The sequence below is a fragment of the Pholcus phalangioides genome, unplaced genomic scaffold (genome assembly GCF_987345545.1).
Source record: "Pholcus phalangioides strain wild (caught in Gottingen) unplaced genomic scaffold, Ppha-v1.0 ptg000015l_1, whole genome shotgun sequence".
Lineage (NCBI taxonomy): Eukaryota > Metazoa > Arthropoda > Arachnida > Araneae > Pholcidae > Pholcus > Pholcus phalangioides.
In genome coordinates this window covers 105,509,341-105,532,023 of record NW_028301608.1, presented here as the reverse complement: position 1 = coordinate 105,532,023, position 22,683 = coordinate 105,509,341, and the positions used below count along the sequence as shown (strand labels likewise).

The following is a 22,683-nucleotide window of genomic DNA, read 5'->3' as shown; positions in this document are numbered from 1 at the left end:
TATGGTTCACGTGGTCCTTCTGCTATGAGTATATCTCGTGTCAGATAGGGTATGGTTCACGTCCTCCACGTATTATGAGCATCTCCTTACAGACAGAGTAGGACTCACGCGGTTCTTCTGATGCCATCTCGTGACAGACAGAATATGGTTAACGTGATCCTCCTATGAGCACTTTGGCCCTTTTGATATAAGAATCTCGTGACATATATACTTGTAGTACATGATTCAATTGGCCCTATTGCTAATAGCATCCCGTGATAGAGTGTGGTTCTCGTGGACCTGCTGATACCATCTCGAGTATGATTCATGTGGTCCTTCTGACATAAACATGATGTAATGATCATGACACAAACTGATGTAAGCATCCCGTGAGAGATAGAGTATGTTTATCGTGGTCCTTCTGCAATGAGCATCTCGTGCCCGATAAAGTATGGTTACGTGAACAATATTAAGTCAGTCACGAGATGCTTATAATATGGGAACCACTTGAACAATTGAGTATGGTTCACGTGGTCCTCTCCTATTATAAGCATCTTGTGACAGATAAAGTATGTTTCACGTGGTCTTCTCCTAAGAGCACATCTCGTAAAAGATAGTAGATGATTAAAGTGGTCCTTCTGAAACGAACATCCCGTGCCAGATAGAGCATGGTTCACGTGTTCTTCACGTGGTGGTTTCTCAGTCACCACGTTGGGCATTTTGCCTGTTGTGACGTTGTATTTGTATTTGTGTTTGTAAATTGACATCTCGTGACATATAGAGTCTGGTTCTCGTGGTCATTTTGATACAATCTTGACAGACAAAAAATAGTTTACGTGGTCTTTCTCCTACTAGCATCTCGTGACGGATAGTATATGATTATCATGGTACATCTATGAGCATCCCGTATCAGATAGAGATACAGTTCACGTGGTCCTCGTATCATAGACATCTCGTAACAATGTTTCGCTTGCTCCTTCTGATATAAGCATCTCGTGGCAGATAGAATATTGTTTACGTGATCCTTCTGATATAAGAATCTCGCGTGGCAGATAGCGAATGGTTCACGTGGTCCTTCTGCTATAGAAATCTCGTGACATACACAATATGTTTCACGTAGTCCTCGTATCATAGGCATCTCGTAATGGAGTGTGGTCAACGTTGTCCTGGTATTATGAGCATCTCCTGACAGTATGTTTCACGTGCTCCTTCTGATATAAGCATCTCGTGACAGATAGAGTATGGTTCACGTGGTCGTTCTGTATATTACTGACAGATAGAGTATGGTTAACGTGGTCCTTCTGATATTGGCATTTCATGCCATTCCGTTCTCGAAGTCCTTCCGATACCATCTCGGGACTGTGGTTCTCGTGGTCCTTTTGCTCTGAACATCTCTTAACAGATAGAGCATGTTCCCGTGCTCCTTCTGATACCATCTCGTAACGTATAACGTATGGTTCACGTGATCATTCTCCTACGAGCATCTCGTGAGCGATAGAGTATGGTTCACGTGGTCCTTCTGCTATTAGCATCTCCTGGCAGATGGTATATGGTTTTCGTGGTCTTTTCTGCTATTAGCATCTCCTGGCAGATGGTATATGGTTTTCGTGGTCTTTCTGCTATGAACATTTCGTGCCACACGTGAACCATAGGGTATGGTTCCTCGTATTGGGAGTATCTCGTCACAGATAGAGTAGGATTCACACGGTTCTTCTGATACCATCTCGTGACAGACAGAATATAGTTAACGTGGTTCTCCTATGAGCACTTGGGGGGCCCTTTTGATACAAGCATCTCGTGGCATATAGTACATGGGTCAAGTGGTCTTCTTGCCAATAGCATCCCATGACAGAGTGTGGTTCTCGTTCATGCAGATATTGTGCTATTAGCATCCCGTGACAGATGAAGTATTGTTATCGTGGTCTTCGCGTGGTCTTTCTGCTATCAGCATCTGGTGATATAGTGTATGGTTTTCATTTTCCTTCTTACATGCTTATCTCATGAGCGATAGTGTAGAGTTCTCGTGGACCTTCTGCTATGATCATGTCGTGACCGGTAAGCTGTGGTCCATGTTTTTTTGGTACAAGCGTCTCGTGACAGATAGAGTATGGCTCTCGTGGTCCTTCTGCTATATACATCCCCGTTGTGATGGTCGAGTGGTCATAATGACGGATTGGCATTACGAGTCCCCAGGTTCGAACCCCACGGCTGAAGTTGGTTTGCTGTGGTTTCCAACTTAGAGGAGCGAATGCAAGCCGATCTACCCATTAGAAGTCTCACAGCGAACAGCAGGCCAAGAACGGTACAATTATTCAATCATTGCACTTCACTCGTAGTTAGAAATTTTGATGTTGGATGGCAGCACTACACATAACAAACATTACACAGAAACAAAACTGCCAATTATGTTCACAACACATACACATACCAACATAAACCATTTCGTTAGAAATTTCACATAGGAATATGAACGAGGTGCGTGTGTGATTCAGTGAAATGCTGTGACCACGAGATGTATATATCACGAGATTATTTATTACTATTTATCACGAGCTGTATATCTCGTGATAAATAGTACATGGTTCTTCTAGTTTTCCTGCGGTGCATATCTCGTGATAGGTAGGGTATGGCTGTCGTGGTATTTCTGCAACGAGCATCTCGTGACATAGACTATGGTTTTCGTGGACATTCTGCAATGAGCATCTTGTGACAGAGCATTGGCCGGCGTAGGGCCCCATGCGTTATGACGTCGCTAACTGGTATCTTATCAAAGCTGAGTATGACGTCCTCTTCACACGTGGATACTCAAATAGATCTCGAGTAGCCTCGACTGGGGAGTCTAGTTGACTTGAACGCGTCGATTTGCCAGTTCTTCCGCACACAGAGGGAAAAAATATTTTTTTTCTATTAAAAAATCGCAAAGCCCTGGAAAGCGAGTAAAAACGACGCATTTGTTTAGTTCAACCTTATTCTTATCTTCCTATGCCTCATGAGTTATCCATGCGTTAAGACGGCACTGAAAATAGACTCACCTGGAATTCAGGTTTATTATTTCTGCCGACACTAGAAAGAGTTAATAGATCAGTCCTCATGAGCGACTGCTAATAATTCATGAGTAGGTCAAATTAGTAAATATTTATTGTTGGGAGGGAGATTATAGTTCTGTAAGATGATGAAGCTTTATTTCTACGAGAGCTGACTATGCTGTTACCGCACCGAGAGAAAATAAATATAACTACTGTGTTTATATCTTGGAAGACTGCGGATTTTTTGCCATATACAATTCCCACACCCACTTGTGCGTGTGTACATAATCCTATATTTACATTACACGCATTCCAGTCACGGGGGGTGGGTGTGCATCAGGGAATATTTCTTTAAAAAAATACGAATTAAAAATCAACGCTGGGTCATTCCTCGTTTCTCTCGCGTCACTCCATAGTTTTCCAATCTCTTTTGCCTCATCGCCCCCAACGCAATCTAACCCAAAGGATCCTATGTTATACCCGTAGCTTCTACCGCACCTCTGAAACATTCCATCGCCCCCCAGCCCCCAGAGGGCGTCAACGCCCGCGTTGGTAATTACTGATCTAGACCGACGAAAATATGAAGAAATAATTCAGTCACTCTGCAAATGCGGCGTTCGACTAACACGTGAAATTTCCTGGGGTTTGCGTCGCCAATACGCCAATATCCTCGTGTGAGGACAGGCGCAGATCTGGGGCGATTTATTGATTAGTTTCGTTGAATCGTCCTGTAGTTTACGGGACAGATGAATTTATCCTTCTTTTCGGCTCTTGGGAGGGGGGATTGCCCCCATCATCCCCTCTCCTGGATCCGCGCATGATCCGAGGCAGATATTTAGAGCTGCGAATAAAGCCTAGACAGATATATTCAGTTACAAATAGAGCTGAGGCAGTGGCAAATAAAGCCGAGGCGATATCTCCAGCTGCGAATGGAGTGAAGGCAGATATCTCCCGGAGCTGGGGCAGACAACATAAGCTGCGAATAAAGCTGAGGTACATGTCCCAGACTCCGAATGGAGCTGAGTTCAGCTTCGAATTGAATGGAGGCTCACATCATCAGCTGTTAATAAAGCCGAAGTAGACATCTTCAGCTGCGGAGGCCCAAAGCAGACATAATCAGCTGCGAATGGGGTGGAGGCCCATTAGGTTGTTGAATCGTCCCTTATTTTTGGCTCACCCCCACAACCTTCCCCACACCCTGGATCTACGCATGTGTAAGGAGCATCATAGCAATATGCGTGTTGTGTCATTGATGCTGAGTCTCCTACCAATCAGTAGACTTTAATATATCCGTGTGAGGAGGTCCTAAGATGCTGACCAAATTTCTTCGAGTTTAAAATCATGACACCGTCGATTCCCGCCAAAAATGCTGTCAAATGTGGTAAACATTGCTACTTTTGTTTGGAAGATTTTAAACGGCATTGACGAGATATCTCGTCTTCATAAAATGCTCTTATTTGAACTCTGACATGCCCAGATATTTTGTAAAGATGATTTCTGAATGGAAAACTTTTCCCTATACCCCTTTGCACCAGCTGAAAATCGGAACAAGGCCTACTTCATTAAAAACGATATGGCATTATTTTGAACGGGGTGTTTAGGTGTATCTGATTGCCACTTGAAGCCTAATAAAAGGCTGCTGCTGCTGCCACTCACATCGGACTGAAATGCATTTCAAAAAAGACATTCAACGTCACAAATAGCGACATGAACATTGCCACAGAAAGCAACAGGCCTACAGCGTGTACAATTATTCAATCATTACGCTTCACTCCTAATTAGAAAATTGATGACAGACGGCAGCACTGCACGTACCAAGCATTACAAAGAAAACAAACTTCATGCTAGGTTGACAGCACGTATACACACACGCACATTCCGGCATGTACCAATTCGTTAGAAATTCTGCAGACGGAATGTGTACGAGGTGCATGTACGTATGGTCGTAACAGATACTTATTCTGCCGGGCAGGAACGCATTTTGGTGCGTACATGTAATATAGAAGAAGCAGTTCAAGGATACATTCGGCGCGCGCCCCCCTTCCGTCCAGCACTCGAGGCACTAGACCCGCCCTCCTCACACCCCCCCCCCCCCAGTTGCGGCCTGGGGGGGGGATGCATATGCACATATGCAAATGCATATGTGCATATGCATTTGCATATAATGGCCTTTTTTAGCATTAATGCATACATAAAATCAAAGAATTTTCGGCATATGTGCATATTTTGAAGGTTTATTTAAGCCAACTCAATTTTTTTTATAATTTTTCAATTAAATATATTCATAACATCGGTTTTTCCCCCACAGGTGAAATTTAGTGAATTAATACATATTTATAAAGTATTTTACAAATATTAACCGTTTTATTGTAAGGCTATCTCTAGAGATATGTCAAAATATTAAAGTTTTTTCAGAAATAGTGTCAAAATTCATTTGTTACTGCTATTTTCGTTATTGAACAGCTACAACAAACTGAAAATTAAAAAATGCCTGAATAAAAAATATGTAGAAGTTATTTGCATATGTGGTATATATATACGAGGGGATATTTGTTTTTGGTAAATGAAATACATATGCACTAAGAAATAGAAAAGATACATTTTAAAAACACATTTGCTTTTTTTTTGTGTGGTGATTTTTTCATGCATATTTTCTCATTTTTGATACATATTTCGGAATTTTTGACTTTTCACGATTTCTAATGCATATTCTAAGGTGTTTAATTCATATTTCGGAATTTTCAGTGCATATTTTGGCCTTTTAAGTGCACATTTTGGTCTTTTAAGTACACATTTTGGCCTTTTAAGTGCACATTTTGTATTTATAAGTGCACATTTTCGTATTTATAAGTGCATATTTTTGCATTTTTATGCGCATATTTGCATAGTTTTAGAGCATATTTTGCTACTGTTTTAGTGCATATAATCCGGGCTCTAATAATCATCAGATCTCGTGACATCGTAAAAATGTCAGCATGTCCCTTTAATTGACTATTCATATGGGCACACAGTTTGAACTAACATCGTGACCATATGAACAACCATATCTACAACTTTACACTAAGTTGCTCAGGTAAATATTTTATTATATTTTATGTGTTATTTATATCATTATTAATTATATCATAATTTATATCATGATCACATCATAAAATGTATTATTCGTATTATATATTTTAAACTGATTGATCCTCTGTTCGTTAAACTTGAACTTGATCTCCGCCGGCGTGTGTGCGTTCAATCCTTGAATGATTACTGTTGCGCTTCCTTATTTATTGCACGTGATTGCTTGAGACGACCCGGGTAACTTACTGTAAGTCAATGTGTCACGTTTTCAACATGTTATTATTGAGACCTAATAGTTGTGTTTAGTTACTTTTAGAATTTAAATCACCTTAGGCTAATTATATATATATACATTATTACTCGAGCTAATCATCAACCCTACAATGTTGTGCCCCACGTGGAGTAGTACAATAATTGTTTTACTTCCGGTTACTCCAGTGCGATTTCTCGAGGTTTTGTTCGTTTTCCGTGTTTATTAATAGTTGGGTGTTGGGTTTTGTTGCTTCAAGGAGCTTCAAACTTTGCGGTAGACGCAAAAATATTGATTGTAGTCATTGAGATCCAATTCCTAGTTCATTGAAGGAAAAAGTTGATTCCCTCTGCTTGGCGACTATTTCTTTTTTTTATCGCCAGGCCTGATTTGGCGCTGTTTGGTAGGGTTACTGGTGGAATGATAAGAACACCAACCAATATCGTCGCAAAAATTAGAACTTTGCCTGGTTTTAATTTACGACTTACCTTGGTTGACTCTCAAGGGATACTTCATCAGAACATGACAGGATTTCCTCGTTAATGGTGGAAGGAACACGCCACCTATTTCGTCAGCTTGGATAGGCTTTATTAACCACAGTTGAGATAGAATTTTCAACACTTTGAACTGCAGTGCCATCTGTTGCAAAGACCACTCGAATGATACAAAGGTGAACTCTCCGGACCACCAGACATAAACATCGCCCCTTCAAAACTCATTCGTGTGAATTCTGACCACGAGGTCCTGATGACAGCTTCATTGTAGAGCCGAAACGCGTCAACCATTCGATCAATTAAATTTTATTTGTCTTAAAAATGTGTCAATTTTTGTATAAACATCAATATCATACATGCTCAACTTATAGCCCACGGACCATAGTCACCATCCCACTGCTGTCATTAACTTTTAAACTGCCGTAGTGGTTGAGTGGTCATAGTGATGAATTTGTATTGCAAGGACCTGGGCTCGCACCCTAGCATCGCCACAAAGTTGGTTGGTTTTCTGCGGTTCCCAACTTCGAGGCGTGAATGCGAGCTGATCTCCCCTTCAAAAAGTCTCGCCACAAGAAGCAACAAGCCCACAATGGAACAGTTACTCGATCATTACACCTCCCTCATAGCTAGAAAAATTTATGGATTGCAGCACTATACATAACAAACATAACACAGTAGCAAACTTCATGTTAGGTTCACAACACGTACATGCTCATTCCATCATGTACTAATTCGTTAGAAATTCTGCAGAGAAATTGTGGACAAGGTACATGTGTGGTTTAGTGGCCCATCCCAAAGCAAAATATGTCAAAATCTGTTACGTTTGTTGCAGAATAATTAGCGCTATTGCAAAACAACCTGGAAGTATTTTAAGAATGTAAGAAAAACACTATTATGGAGATTTTTACCGTAGAACATTTCCAATCAGCCGAGAGTTCGTTGCATAACAATGCAAAACATTGTTTTAGGGGTGGCCTGCAGACCAAGCATTGTCCTCAGAGTCATCTGACGTGGCCCGCAACCTGAAACCTAACTTTGTAAAACTGAACTAAGCGGCACATTTACAGATCCCTCGAGATCCGCTGCATATTTTCAGATCACAAGTGCTCCGTGGTCACTTTAGTGATCAGTGAAGCATTTACAGATCACTCAGGTGACCAGCCTTTCATTCACAGATCTCTTGTGACCCACAGCTCATTTACAGGTCACATAAGTGATCTGTGAGACTTATTTACCGATCCATAAAGTGACCTGCATACACTAAAATGATCAATATTGTAAAGAACGTTTTTAGCCGAATTTTGTGACACCCAGCGGAGAAATTGTTCAATACAAAATGGGGCTGATTTTGTTGTGTACGGTTTATGGTCGTGCCGAGTGATTATGCATTATTCAAGGATGTCTGACATTTTTTTCAGAGCTGAGGGTGCTTGACTTGAGATTTTATTACTGCTTTAACGCCACTGATTTTATTACTGCTTATTTGATCATTGTGAATATTTATATGGTACCGGATGAAAATTCGATGTGAACAGGAAGTGACGTCACTTCTGGGTGTCCATCCCGAGAGCGTATTAGTGACAACATGTTGATGTTAAAAAATTTGTAAATTGGGACTCCGGTAGCATCCGCTCTTGGTCCAGTTGGCAGAGGTGTGCCTTGGTGCCAAGAGGCTTGTCTACAGTCCCAGGTTAAAAACCAGGTGAGAATATAGATAAGATATTATTCCTAATGAGCTTGAGGTGACCACCAATAGATGGCACCTTTATTTCCAGCCCAATTCAATGACAGTAAATTGCAATATATTGATATGGCCAGAGTTGGTACTTGGTCAAGTAATAGTTGGCGGAGGTGTCGACATGAAGAAAACATCCAATATATGTAGAACTCAAGCTCGTATGGGGGGAGGTGTTGCATTGTGTATATTCATTAGTTATTGGGAGCGCTCAGCCCCTCTTAAAATTTATTTGGGGAGGGGGGAGCTGAAATAGCCTCGATTCCCCCAGATTCCCGTTATGATGTATTAAATAATAATAATTTCTTGTGGATAATTTTTATGATTTGGATCTGCCATACATCAAATAAACTTGTGATATCACATGTATGGCAAGGAGTGTCATCACTTCCAGTAAGTCTTCTGCCGTACACCCAGGGCTGGACCTTGAATCCTGCGAACCATACAAATATCACCTGAATGTGTAGATTTTTTTACAGCGTCATCTGAAGGGGGCAATGTTTTTTTTAAAATCACCAAAATTTTGTTTACACTCTTGAAAAATGTCTAAAACTGACTCTGCGTACACCGAATAAACTTCTGGTGCAGTGTATCCATCCTCTTACTGATTTAATACACATTGTGCTGCACATTGTTGGCCATCTTGCAATAGTTACTACACCAATAGCTTGACATTGTACTTGATATTTGAAGGTGTGACGCAGAAGGAATATATACAGAATATTGTTGAAACAAGGTGCATATATGTCAGATCACATGACCACCACCACTACTTAACACTTTAACCACTACTTAACACTTTTTACCACTTAATGAACACTTTTCTAATCTCTCAGATAAGTTTACATAGGAAGAATGTAAAAACTTGAAATCCCTTTTTAACAAAATTTCGTTATAACAAAACTATTTCTCCAGTCTCTTGAAGTTTCGTTATAATGGGATTCGACTGTACTCATGCGCTTGCAGAATGGACGCAAAAGTGATGTCATTTCTGCTGTCACTCAATAAATGTCCAGCTCTGTTTACGTATCCACAGCGTAAGAATTTTATTAGTGAATCCCACATTATATATATTTCACTCGTTATGGATCCTGGTTCTTTTACAAACCGTGGTTCCAGGGACCTAAAATAGACTAATATTTCTGAACGCAAAAAAAAAAGCTCTTGCTGTCATACACTTTGAGGTTACAGTAATCAAGCAAAAGTTCTCTGGGAACTGGTCAGTTATTGAGATGATCATTGGGACGCCTTTTCAAAATGCCATAATTGAGAGCACTTTTGGTGGTAGCCTGGTACTATATTTTTTGGGCTTGTGATTTTAAGCAGCAGTATTTTTTTCAACCGATAAAATATTTGTACGGAGGACCCCTGAGATTATTCTGCGACATGTCAGTTTTCAAGACATTCTGCTTTGGCATGCAAGAATTAGATGGTTTTTTTTCATTGCTAATTGGCAGGCATCTTGATAACATATCGGTCCTGGCTCCTGTTGAAAGCTAGTTAAGATCGTTTAAAAGTTTGTGCAAAATTTTATTTGTTATTGATATAATTCAATTGTTATTTTATGCACATTAATGATTTAATTTTGATTATGAAGGAGGAAAAAAACAGTGCTTCATTTATAAAACAACCATGGGTACTGAAGAGGCAGCGGATATCGAATGCGTAGATCCTGTTACAGAGCTGGAGGGTAAAATTATCCGTCAGATCGAAGTAAGTAAAATTTCATTGATTCTTTTATTATATTCTACTTTTGTATATCTTAAACCATGCATGCTCAATTCATGGTCTGCAGGCAAAATGTAGCTTGTGACCTGAAACCTCATTTTCTAAAAATGAACTAAGCGGCACCATTACCAGATCACTTAATGGCCCACGACATGTTTACTGTCCAGTTAAGTGTGCTACAGAGCACATTTACAGATCACTTAAGTGTTCCACTATTCAGTTAAGCCTCCTGTGATACATTTACTGTTCAATTAGTGCACATTTCGAGGTCATTTAATTGACCCTGGCACATTTATGGTTTCTTCAAGTGTCCTGTGGCATGGCACACTTACAGATCACTCTAATTGGACCACAGCACATTTCTTAACTTAAATGATCTAAAATTTTGCTGTGTCTGTTCCTAATCACTTAAATGGCCAAATATTTAAATGTTTTCATGCCATTGAAGTGGCCCACTTTCAAAAAGGTTGAGCACCTTTGTTTCAAACAGTAAAACCTTGCGAATTCTTATTTTCGAATGAGTTCTGAACATCTTTACAGCACTTCATGTTGTCTTCGTAATTTACCCTGGGCAATATTTGCCCAGTCAAGTTGGTTAATTTAGTGGAATTTTTTTTGGTGAAATTAAACGATTTAGAAAAGTTTTCATTTGATCCCTACACAATAACTTGTCTGTTTAAATCAAATTTGCCTGTATATTTTCAGCACTGCTTGACAAATCAAGAAAGTATGTAGGCGCCAGCCAAATTTCTAAGGAGCCAAGCACGGATTTTGCTTAACAAAACTGGTCTCAAATAATGTTTTTAGACTTTTCTTCGACGTAATGGCCCCTTCTCATTTTAAGAGACACGTTGCAGTGAAACGGGAAATTATTTGGCATCCATTCATTTCAATCTTACAATCACATGCAAGGAATTCTAGCCACCAATACTGATTTTCTTGTTCACGTGGCGACCTGGGATTTGTCAAGCCTTGGTATACTATACGCAGGGTGAACTCTGAATAATCTGCCAAATGAAGATGGGTGATAGACTATTTCAAGTGGAACATAAAACGCCACAGCATCCCTGTCTTATCTCTAACAGTTTTCAAGTTATGGTGGGAAAATGGATTATGGAAGAAAAATGTATCTGAAAAAACACATACATTTGTGCAGTTTCTGAAACATCTACGTGGAAACTAAGCACATATTTAGAGAAAGAGCAGGAAAAAATTCCATTGAGTGACATTTTTCCTTTGAAATATCTGGATTTAACGGAAAGTTATAAGCTCTGAAAGTTTGGCGAAGTTTAAAATTAAATTATTGAAGAAAAAAATTTAGTTCAGAAGAAATTTAGCCTTTTTTGTTTGTAATACATTACTGACATCAGGGTGTTTGTCAAAGTATACATTTCAGTAGATTTTGCACTTCGCCAATCTCTCAGCTCTTATAGCTCGCCATTATATCTGATAAAAGTGGTGTCACTTGATAAAATTTTTTCCTGCAAAATTGAATTGTTGCCAGTATCTATCTACCAACTCCAAATTTTCATCGAAATAGATATTTGACGAAACAATGCTGAGAATGATAACCATATTCAATTTCATATTCTATTCACATCTAACTGCATATGATAATCATATTTTTTACATAAAATAATTTTAAAAAATTCAAAACAAAATCACAACCAGGGCTTGACAAATTCGGGGGAGATTAGACGCTAGCCAAATTTTTAGGAGTCACTACTAAAAACTTCTTTCTACTTTTTTTGGGCCATGCTAACAAGATTTCTACTTTTTTCAGACTTTAATTTAATAATCACACATAGAAAATTTTAGGTGGCAATGCTGATTTTGTAGTCTGGCAACCTGGCGCTTGTCAAGCCTTGATTTTGAGGATGTAATTATGTATTTTTAATATAATTTTCTTCATGCATTGTTATTAACTTAATCTTTTTTTCAACAACTTGTAGTATTACTTCGGTGACTATAATTTGCAGAAGGACAAGTTCTTGACGGAGAAAATGAAAGAAAATGATGGATGTATCCTTTTATTAAATTTGTATTTTATATATTCTATTGTATATTCTGTGTGCACATCGCTCAAAGAAAACTTTGTTTTAATTCAGAATTTCTTAAAATGGCTGCTGCAATACAGTTTAAAAATTGATATAAAAGCAAGGAGGAAAATCAATTTGCTTTAGAGAATTTCAAATCTTAACGCTATCTTATAGAGCAGGCATCTTCAACCCATTGCTCACGAGCACTTGATCAACGTTCAAATTAAATACCTTGCAGGAATTGTATTCAAGGATTGAAATCATTTTATGCATTTGCATGCCAAACTTGCCATAAGGCTTCTCAGGGTAGGCTTCATGCTCGGGACTGAGAAAAGTGAAGACTTCTATTGTAGAGAATGCTCTCATTGAGAAAAATATTTGAGGGTATGCTCTTTCTCTGGAAGCTGCAATAATAACTTTCCAAAACTCATAAAATATTTATAGTATTTGAAAAAAAAACATGATTACAATCACTTCACTGCAGACCCCACATTTTCATATGCCAATTGGTTGGTTTTATATTAGTTCATAAAAAAAATTTTTAAACATTTACTTTATTTTAACTAAATTACAGTTCGGCTGAAGTTGGTTTTCTGCGGTTTGTCAATTTGAGGCTCAAATAGAAGCTGGTCTTCCATTTGACCATTTGAAAAAGTGCCTGCAGCAAACAGGCAGACCTTCAACACAATATGTTACATAAAAATTCAAGCATTTATCATCTTCACTTTAATAATAATTTTATCGCTAAAATGTGGAGGACAATTTGCAGCAACAGCAAGAACACTAAACAAGCACAACTATGACAATATAATACACTAAGGGCCACACATATTTTTTCATGTACTGATTCATTAGAAATTCAGTAGTGAAATTTAACAAGGTTCATGTCCAATTAAGTAGTAGTTGTTCATAGGTTGAAAACTTTATATATATATATGACTTGCCTGTCTAGCCTTGAATTCAGGTCCATTTTTTGGAATTTGAAAATTTCGAATTTTCAAAAATGATTCCTTCACAAAATTCTGGAATTTTTTTTTGAACACAAAAGACAAATTAACAAAACCATCTAGTTTACTGGATTATTTCAATTTCGACAAAACTACTGCATATATACTCATGTATAAGCCAAGTGTTTTTTATTATCTGAAATTGGGGGGGGGGGGGTTGTCGTCATCTTATTTATGGGGGGAGTTCTTCCATGGAGTAAGGTTTTGGTGGTGCTCAAGTGGGGGTCAGCTTAAACACTGGCAGATATGGTACTCTTAGCAAAAAATAGGGAACATTTTCACAAAAGCAGGATTTTAAGTGGACAGATCTCTGCTTGCACAAAATTTTTTTTTTCATGTTTCATGTCTCTGAAGTGTGGCATCTTTTTGAAGTGATCATCAACTGGCCAGTTACTTTGAATAGTGGCTAAGTGTCAGAGTAATGTGAAAAATGGCTGTTCGTTTTTTGACTATGCCGGACTGACAGCATAACGTGTGTACAGTAAAACCCCTGTTAATGGCCTCCCCTCAGATGAGATCGCCCCTATTCTAGGGCCAAATAATTTCCCCTTTCATAGTAAAAGTATGTATTTCAGACCCCTGATTAGAGGTCACCCCCATCTTTTATGGAATAATTTTTTTTGTCCTGCTGGTGTTCACAAAAGAGGGGTTTTCCTATATTTTATGTTTTAAATATTTATTGGCGCATTTGCAATCAATCTCATTTTATTAGTCTTAACCAACTGAAGGGATTCCAATGGAAATTTTGCTGAAATTCAACAGACTCAAGGTTAGTATCTGATAGGTTATGTTGAAATATTCCTGATTCCTAAAAGGGTTGAGTTTTAGTTGAAAATTTTTAACCCGCTTGCATATGGGAGCAAAATAATCAGTGAAATTGTTAGTGGCTTATTGCGGGGAGCATAGTACAGTCGAATCTCGTTATAACAAACTCCAAGAGACCAAAGAAATCACTTTGTTGTAACAAAATTTTGTCATAAAGGAATTCCAGGTTTTTGCATTGTTGCTATGTAAACTTATCTGGGGGATTAAAGTTTTTGTTAAAACAAGATTTTTTTGCTATTTGTTAAAACAAGATTTTTTTGCTATTTGTTAAAACAGGATTTGACTGTAGTACAATTTTGTGGTAGGTTAAAACTAGCTTTGTTTAATAGATGCATGATGGTACAGGATGGATAGCAAATCCCCCAAAGCAGAATGTGCCAAAATCTGCGACGTACGTCACAGAACAATTAGTGCTACTGCAGAACAGTTTGGAAGAATTTTAAGAAAAAGTACAAAAATGCACTATTACATATATGGAGATTTTTACCGCAGAACATTTCGTCAGAGATCTCGTTGCAGAATAGTGCTAAACATTCTGCTTTGGGGAGCGAATCCATAGGTAGGATGCAATCGGGTTGGAAAATGTACAAAAAGAAAACTGAAATCAACTTTAATGTGACATTTTATATTTTTTTCATCAAGATTCTGTGGTAAATCATTTGTATATATTGAAATTGTTGTATGAATATTAATTTTTTTGTTCTAGCAATTATCAGATGATTCTGCTGTAATAACTGATGCTCTGAAAAAATCTCCAAATCAACTGATGGAGGTAAGTAATTTCATGAATTCATGGCTTGACAAATATTGTGTCACCATGGTTAAAAAAATTATCTGACGAACAATACACAAAATTTTCCAAATGCATGAATCCGTGTCAGTGTCTACCGCAGTGAAATAAGGATCACCAAGTGTCAGAAAAGAGAAAAAATATTTTGGACTGTCTTTTTCGGGTCAGAAAAAAGTTAGTTTGGAGAGAAATTTGGCTGGCACCCATTTTTTTTCTAATTTGTCAAGTTCTACATAAATTGGATTCGTATTGAGAGATTTCTCATGGTGATGTACATTAAATTAGACTCATTTATAGCAAATGAAGGATGGACAAATGTAGGGTTAAAAATTGGGCACCAGTGAAATTTTTTAGTAGCCAGGTATTTTTTTTCTTACAAATTGTTTTTTCTTCCTTTTCTAGGACTTATTGAAACCATATTACTGTATGATTTATTTATGTTGGTACACATGCTAATATAAATTGCAAAAATTTTTATTTGTTGTAAAATGTCATTTCTTTTAATGTCTTTCCCATTTGTGAATTTACCATTTTAAGGACCAATTGTGCAAGTCTGAGTGCATAAAGATAAGCTTCAACTATGTATTGAACTAGCTATAATACCAGTGCTGCCTGGGTTTTCTTCATGTATCGGGATCATTAAAGAAGTGACAAACCATTGTAAAATTGTAAAGGAATAAACATGTCAGACACATTGTTAGAGAACCACGACACCAAAGTAAACATTCACAAAGTTGTTGAGGCTCACAAACCTTTGTTGCCTGACAGTTTTTTGGCCATTTTGGGCCCAGCCCTGACAAACTTTTAAAGTAACCTATCATTCAAGTCTGGTTTTCTTAGTATGTATGCAAGATTTGATGATCGGTCTAAAATTGTAGATTTGTGCGGAGAAAATACGCACAGAAAATCATATATATAGATTTGTCATCGTAGTCTTTCATTGTTTTATTGAATTCATGGGAAAAATATCCGGTATTTCAGATTATAACCAGGTTTGTAACAAATCCCAGGTGCCAGGTTATCGTGGTGGCTAGAAAATTGGCATTGGTGACTAAAATTATATATTCAATTATTAAATTAATCTGAAGACAAATTTTTTTTAAAAATTATATCAACATTGTCTACTAACGCGGAAAAGGGTTGTCAGGTGTTGAAAGTCCTTTGCCTAAACAAGTGGAAAATAAAAAAATGCTTAGCTCCAAAAAGAATTTGAATTGTTCCTAAATTATTTCTTTTTTTGGTTTTCCAAGAACTGGTTATAATTGCAGGAAGTAAATCGTGTCCCTATCCCACATTTACTGTGCTAAAGGAAATAAAATACCTTTACCTGTCCCTCGTCATTAACTTATGGCAGATTGAAAACTCTTTTCTCCCACTTCTCATTGACAATGTGTTAAAAAAAAGTACACATAACAGCCTATTCAGAAATGTTTATTAGAATAGGAGCGTAATAGTTTAGTATTTCACCACAAATACTTAATTGCCTATGTAATGTAGATTCTTAATGTGGTACTAACTTGCATGACAATGTGTTTTTTTAGTCTCTGAATGATCTAAATTTAAATTTTTAAACTTTACATCAGAAGCGGTTTTGGTGTAATTTCATGCTATAGGTGAACTTGATGAACACTGTATTTTCATGATTTGATTTTCTTTTAGGTCAGTGAAGATGGAACCATGATAAGAAGATCATTATCAAAGCCATTGCCTGATAGCAATGAGAAAACCCGTGAAGAGTTAAATCGCAGAAGTATTTATGTGGTGTGTATTAATTAATCTCCGTTATTTACATGACACTTTCAATTTATTTATTTTTTTTTTTGTTGAATTTTTAAGTAATACTACAGGGTTTCTAGAGAAAGATGAAATCTGGGAAAATGTAAAATATTTGATAAAGATCACAGGGAAAAGTTCTGTGAAGGGGGAAAAACAAACTAAACAAAAAATTTGAAATTAGGGAAGGTTATTTGAATTATATTAGTATTTTTTTCCGAGTTTTGGCCGGGAAGTGATTAAGTTGATTTTGCTGAGAACACTGTAAATAAAGATGATTTATTCCTTAATTGCATTTATTAGGCGTAACTTGATTTTCCATTGATTTCTATGAAAAATTAATTATAAGTACTTCTGAAAATTCAAAGATAACTTTTATAAAATACTAAAAACACTGTCTAAAAAGAATTGGACCAAAGGCTAGACAGACATTTTTACAATTGGATGGGGAGAGGGATAGAATTTAAAATAACATTTTATTTTACACTGTACATTACCCAGTTGAGTTTGCAGATGTCTCCATTGTGCAGGGTTGGTCTGATTTTGCCCAACCTGAAGAACCCTTGAAATATCCCATGAAAAAACTCACCAAAAACTACACCTTAAAATTGCACTTACTTGCAAATAGTATGCTTTCTAAATTGTGTGTTATTGCATTGTCATACTTTATCTAGAGAGAAGTGCATTAATAAATCTGTGTATTCAGTGCTATTTAGATTATAGGGGTTAGAGAAAAACCCTTGAAAAAACTCGTTATAAACCCATTTATCATAAGATGCAAAACGATTTTGCCCCCACCTCCAGAATTTTCTGTAAGGAGCCGTCATTGATATAATAATTACATAAATAATTGCCATGCATTAATTACTAGGTCTATTGTATTTATGTAAGCTGCATCATATAGAATTTGCTTTCCTCGTGCTCCAGTATCACAAAGCCGAAAAAAAATCTTAGAAACCATGAAAAAAAGTCCAGTGGGTTGGTTTTTTTCTAAAAAAAACCTGAGTTTTTGCCAACCCTGCCCTTGTATGATATGGTGAGCTCATTTCTTTGTCTCATACATGCAGATCAAAAAGACATGATAGACCATACAGTCAAACGCTGTTGTAACAGCATTGAAGATTCTGCAAATTTTTGCTGCTATAACAGATGTGCAGCTGTGTCCGAGGTTGAAGTTTTGAAGACTTTTTTTTGACAAAAAATGTTATCAGATGCCGTGCATTATTTCATGATTAGGGGCGACCATTCTTGGTTGAGAAAAAATATGAGAAATTTTGCCATTATACATATGAGAAGTTGCTGATTCTTGACAAAAATATTTGCTAATTATCAACGAAATCCATAAATACTTCTCTTAAACAACCCTTGGCAAGAAATACTAAGATACAGTGTGTCTGCAGTGATTTAAAATGTATTACATGGAAGATGTATAAATTATGAAAATTACCTTCATCCCTGCTTCTGGTAAAAATTGAGAATTCAATTTAAGCTTCGTTAAAAATACTGGGAAAACAGTACAATTTTATGAAGAAAATTTCAAATGACAAAAATACTGTAAGAACAATGTATGGCAGGACTGGACAAATCTCAAAGCAATCTAAGCACCAGAAAAAATGTTTAGGTGCCAAAAAATTTTTTACCAGGAAAAAAAGGTCCAAAATAATGCTTTTGACTTTTTCAGGGCATACTGACCCTCTTTCATGCCGCTATAGGTTCCAAACATTTTGTGCTGCTCTTAGCCTGCAATTTAGTAACTACTCAAAGAAAATTGTGTAGGTGACCTGATGCCTGGGATTTGTCTACCCCGATGTATGGGTCGTGTTAATGAGAAGCAATTTAGAATGTCAATCACATAGGATCTTTTTTTTCCTTTCAATATTAGGCAACGACAGAAGAACATTCACTAATGCAATGAGCTATAATTCTAGTAATTTCTTTTAAAAATGTCATTAAACAAAAGCAGTGAAAAATGTTATATCCGAGTTCATGATGTTTTCATCATTATGAGTAAGGTTCATTAACTCTATGAGAATCAGTCCAGACCGCCCATTATTAATGTTATAGCCGAAGTGTCATTATAAAAGCAAGTTTGACTGTATAAAAAAGCTCCATACACAAATTTCATGATGAATTTTAATATGAATGATTATTTCCAATAATGCATTGCTGCATAATTTGTTGCATTAGTTTAGTCATTATTAGTGAATTCAACTTTTTTTATTTTTACATTTCAGAAAGGTTTCAAAGAAACCACTACGCTTGATGAGCTTTTAGATTTCTTCAAGCCCTACAAAAATCCTGAAAATATTCTTATGAGAAGAAGACCAAACAAAAAGTTCAAGGTAACCATTTTTTTAAAAAATTTATTGAACAAAGTCCATAATTTTTATAATTTGTCACCAAGTACGGTCAGAGCCGCCCTCCTTCTCTCTCTACCTATGCTACAGGCGGTAAAACCAAATTTCCACCTTCACCCAGAGAGCAAAGGACTAGATGAGTGAGGGACTTAGAGTTAGTGTGATCATGGGAATGACCAAAAGAGTGACCTAGAGCAGGGCTTCTCAAAATTGTACACCACTAATTAAGATTTCTCAGATTCTTTGTTAAACTTTTCAGGGAAGCTGTGGATAAAAGTTGATTATGGTAACGGGCACTGCAGGTGGAAAAAGAGAATTCCTGTGACGTAGAGTGTGCGTGTGAGATTATGGAGATTATGGGAATGATATAGTAAGGGCAGTGGTAATATCAGATCAGTGACTGACCAAGAAAATGTGCAATCATGTGAGTGACCAAATGATGTACGAGTGACTTACTCGCACACATGCAATGATGTATTTACAAGGGTAGGGGCTAAGCGTGCTATAACCCAGGATGTCAAATTTGGAGGAATGAGTGGCCAATTACTTTATATGTAAACTTTGTTAGAAATTTCTGGGAGAAATGCTTACAAAGTACATGTACCATTATTTATATATATGTACATTTCTTAAGGCTGGCTGAGAGAGATTTTATTACAATTAAATTAAAAATGTGATATGAAGAAAATTAATGTAATTTTTTTCTATGATTTGAAGATGCAAATGTTGTTAATTTTTAAAATAAAATTGAAGGAATTGTGATTGGCATGTTTTTGTTTGAAAAAAATACATTAAAACCTCCTCTAACTGCCACCTCCGAGCAACAGCCACATTTCATTGGAAACGAACGCTTCCCATGTACTTTACAGATAACCTCAGAACAGCAATTTTGGAACAATGGCCACTTTTATCATGGAGTCGGGGAAGGAAAAAAACATTCTTGCTATGAGAAAAATTTTCAAGGGAGTTCTCTCTCCCTTTGAGCTATATGGGAGGGGGAAAATTATGTATGCTCTTTTCCTTGGTATAAATGCTAGATAATATATTATATCCCGGAAGGGACAGCCCTTTCCATGTCTGGTCGGACAGATGAGTATATTGAAGGTAATGAAGGGAAAAGGGTCATTTAAGTGATCTATAGTTGTGCCGCGGGTCACTTAAGTGAGATCTGCAAATGTGCTACAGTTCACTAAAGTGATCTGAGAATGTGCCCTTTAGTTAGGGCCAGTACAAGACAACTGCAGCTGGGTGGCTCTCAAAAGTTCAGGCAGCCAGCTGGTGGACCCAGGAAATGTGTCGTTTAGTTTAATTTTACAAAATTAGGTTTGAGATCTGGGGCCATCAGATGACTTCGAGGGGGTTACATTTGGCCCGTACACCATATGTTAAGCATGTATGGTGTAGTTGATCATGTACAAGAATAAATAACTATTTGTGGTTGCTGGTACACAATCTAGTCCACGTCAGGTTCTCTTGCAAAGTCGCCTAAATTTTAGGATCCAAAATAGTGCTGTAGATCAAATAAACAGGGCTGCAACTAGATGCTACATCAGTTGGGGCAAGCATGAATTTTGGCATCCCCTTATAATGTCGGAGAATTTAAAGGGTGAAATTTCTGGCAGTCGGTAACTGCTAGAAGATCCCCAAGAGTTTGATGAACAGCATGATGATCACATCACACAAATGTTGGAAGGTGGAGAAGAGCTGGGCATCATCAGCAGTCAGTATATCCTGAAACCTTTCAGGGTTTTGCCATTGAGAAACCTATCAGGAACCGTAGCCACTTGTCAGAGCTGAACTGCAAAACTTAGATTTTTCTTAGAAAAATTGAGACTTCATTAAAAGCATTTCAACTGGACCTGCCGGGAACAATAAGATCTGTTATCTAATTGGTAACATTTTTCAGGTATTAATTTAATGACCTAAGTCGAGAACAGTAAAACTACCTAAACGGTAGAGTGAGTAATAGCAGTTGAAGTAGAACTGGTGGTGGAGAAAAAGTGATCGTGACAGCGTATGGGCCGGTATTTAAGGGGGGAAAACTCCCAGCTGCACATGTCTGACAAGCCAATCGGCTTCAAGGTAATGTTATTTACATATCATGACTGTAAACCGGCAACATCATGATCGACCTTGATCGTCGCCACACAACTACCACTGCCGATTGCCGATCGAAAACAACAAAAGGTAAATATTTGTTTTTGAGTGATGATTTCTGACTTTTACATGTGGGCCGTTGTTATATTGCAGTCCTGTCAGTTAATCAGTTATTCTATTACAGTGTCAAAAAAATCATATATTCTAATGAAATAAATTATATAATTGTAATCAATTACAGAATGGATTATAATTTTGTATGTTATATAGATCACATAAATTTTAAGGTTTTTCCCCCCTGAAAAACAGCCATTCTTAATAACACATTTGTTACGGTCCCATTAGTGACCGTTGTTGGAAGGTTTTACTGTATATTGATTTTTCCTATACTCTCCTCTATGCCATCAAACATATTTTTTTGCAAATTAAGTTTTTAAATTTTTATTCAAACCTTTTGGGAGAGAGGGAGGTGTGCAGATAAGACAATAAATAATCCTCAACAAGAAATTCCCATGCTTTTAAACATAATTATATGCAGGATCTGCAGATTATATGCAGGGAAATATGTGCCCTATTCCGAGACACTAGGTGTTTTTCATGTCTTATGTTCGATAACTTTTTACAGAATATATGATGACTAAATTGTTGCTATTTTAATTGTTTATGCAGGGCTCTGTGTTTGTTACATTCAAAACTGCGGAAGATGCAGATGCATTTCTGGAAATGAGTGATGTGAAATTCAATGGTGTTGATCTGTTAAGAGAGAAAAAGTGAGTACATATCAGTCTTATTTTCTATTAACAATTAAGGGTTGAATGGCTTCTGATGAACTCTACAACGCATGCAATTTTGTTTATCAATTTTTATTAAATTATATCTATATACTTTTTATTACAATATTTATACATTGTGTTGATCAATTGCAATCTGACACTGACCATAACAAAGCTTTCCCATATTTTGCACCACTTGCCCACAAAAATAGATACAGGCTCCTCTGAAATGGTGAGTGTGCAGCTCTGCCCTCCCATCTATGCCAATAATACTTTTTTTACTGAGTGGGGAGCTTCCCGTATCTGGCCATGCTCTTTTGATCAGGTTTTGGTCAAATAGTATTTTTCTATTGAGTACCTCCTAATGCTATTCACAGCTCTTATTTATTGATGTCACTGAAACACTGAATAATCGATTACAATGAAACCTTGTTATAACAATACTCTATATAGTGATAAATCCCAATATTTTTTCAAGTCTTGTTTGCAAATGTTTATTCTCTAATGTTAAACTTCTGCCTCTATTTATTTTATTCTGCACAACATACTTCTCAGACTGGTGGTGTGAAAATTCTGTGCGTAACTGGCGTCATGGGAGGGGGGGGGGGCTCATTTTGACCTCAGCAAATATTAATGCATTTTAAAAATCAACAAAGAGTCTTCATAAAAGCAATGGGTTTTTTACATAACTTTATTCACCCGTGAATTCACTAAATTTTTCAAATTTCTTTAATCATTTTTTGA

At 37.0% G+C, this 22,683-nt stretch overlaps 1 protein-coding gene across 1 annotated transcript in view; it reads left to right on the top strand.

The window, feature by feature from the left end:
* Nucleotides 1-6,207: 6,207 nt before the first annotated feature.
* Nucleotides 6,208-22,683, top strand: part of La (La autoantigen-like) — a 31,304-nt gene continuing 14,828 nt past the window's right edge. Inside the window, exons 1-8 of the mRNA XM_089245040.1 lie at nt 6,208-6,318; nt 10,148-10,263; nt 12,231-12,300; nt 14,053-14,093; nt 14,856-14,921; nt 16,599-16,700; nt 18,947-19,054; nt 21,836-21,936. Coding sequence (XP_089101166.1) covers nt 10,183-10,263; nt 12,231-12,300; nt 14,053-14,093; nt 14,856-14,921; nt 16,599-16,700; nt 18,947-19,054; nt 21,836-21,936 — 569 coding nt within the window. The 5' untranslated portion in view covers nt 6,208-6,318; nt 10,148-10,182. The remainder of the gene's footprint in view (nt 6,319-10,147; nt 10,264-12,230; nt 12,301-14,052; nt 14,094-14,855; nt 14,922-16,598; nt 16,701-18,946; nt 19,055-21,835; nt 21,937-22,683) is intronic.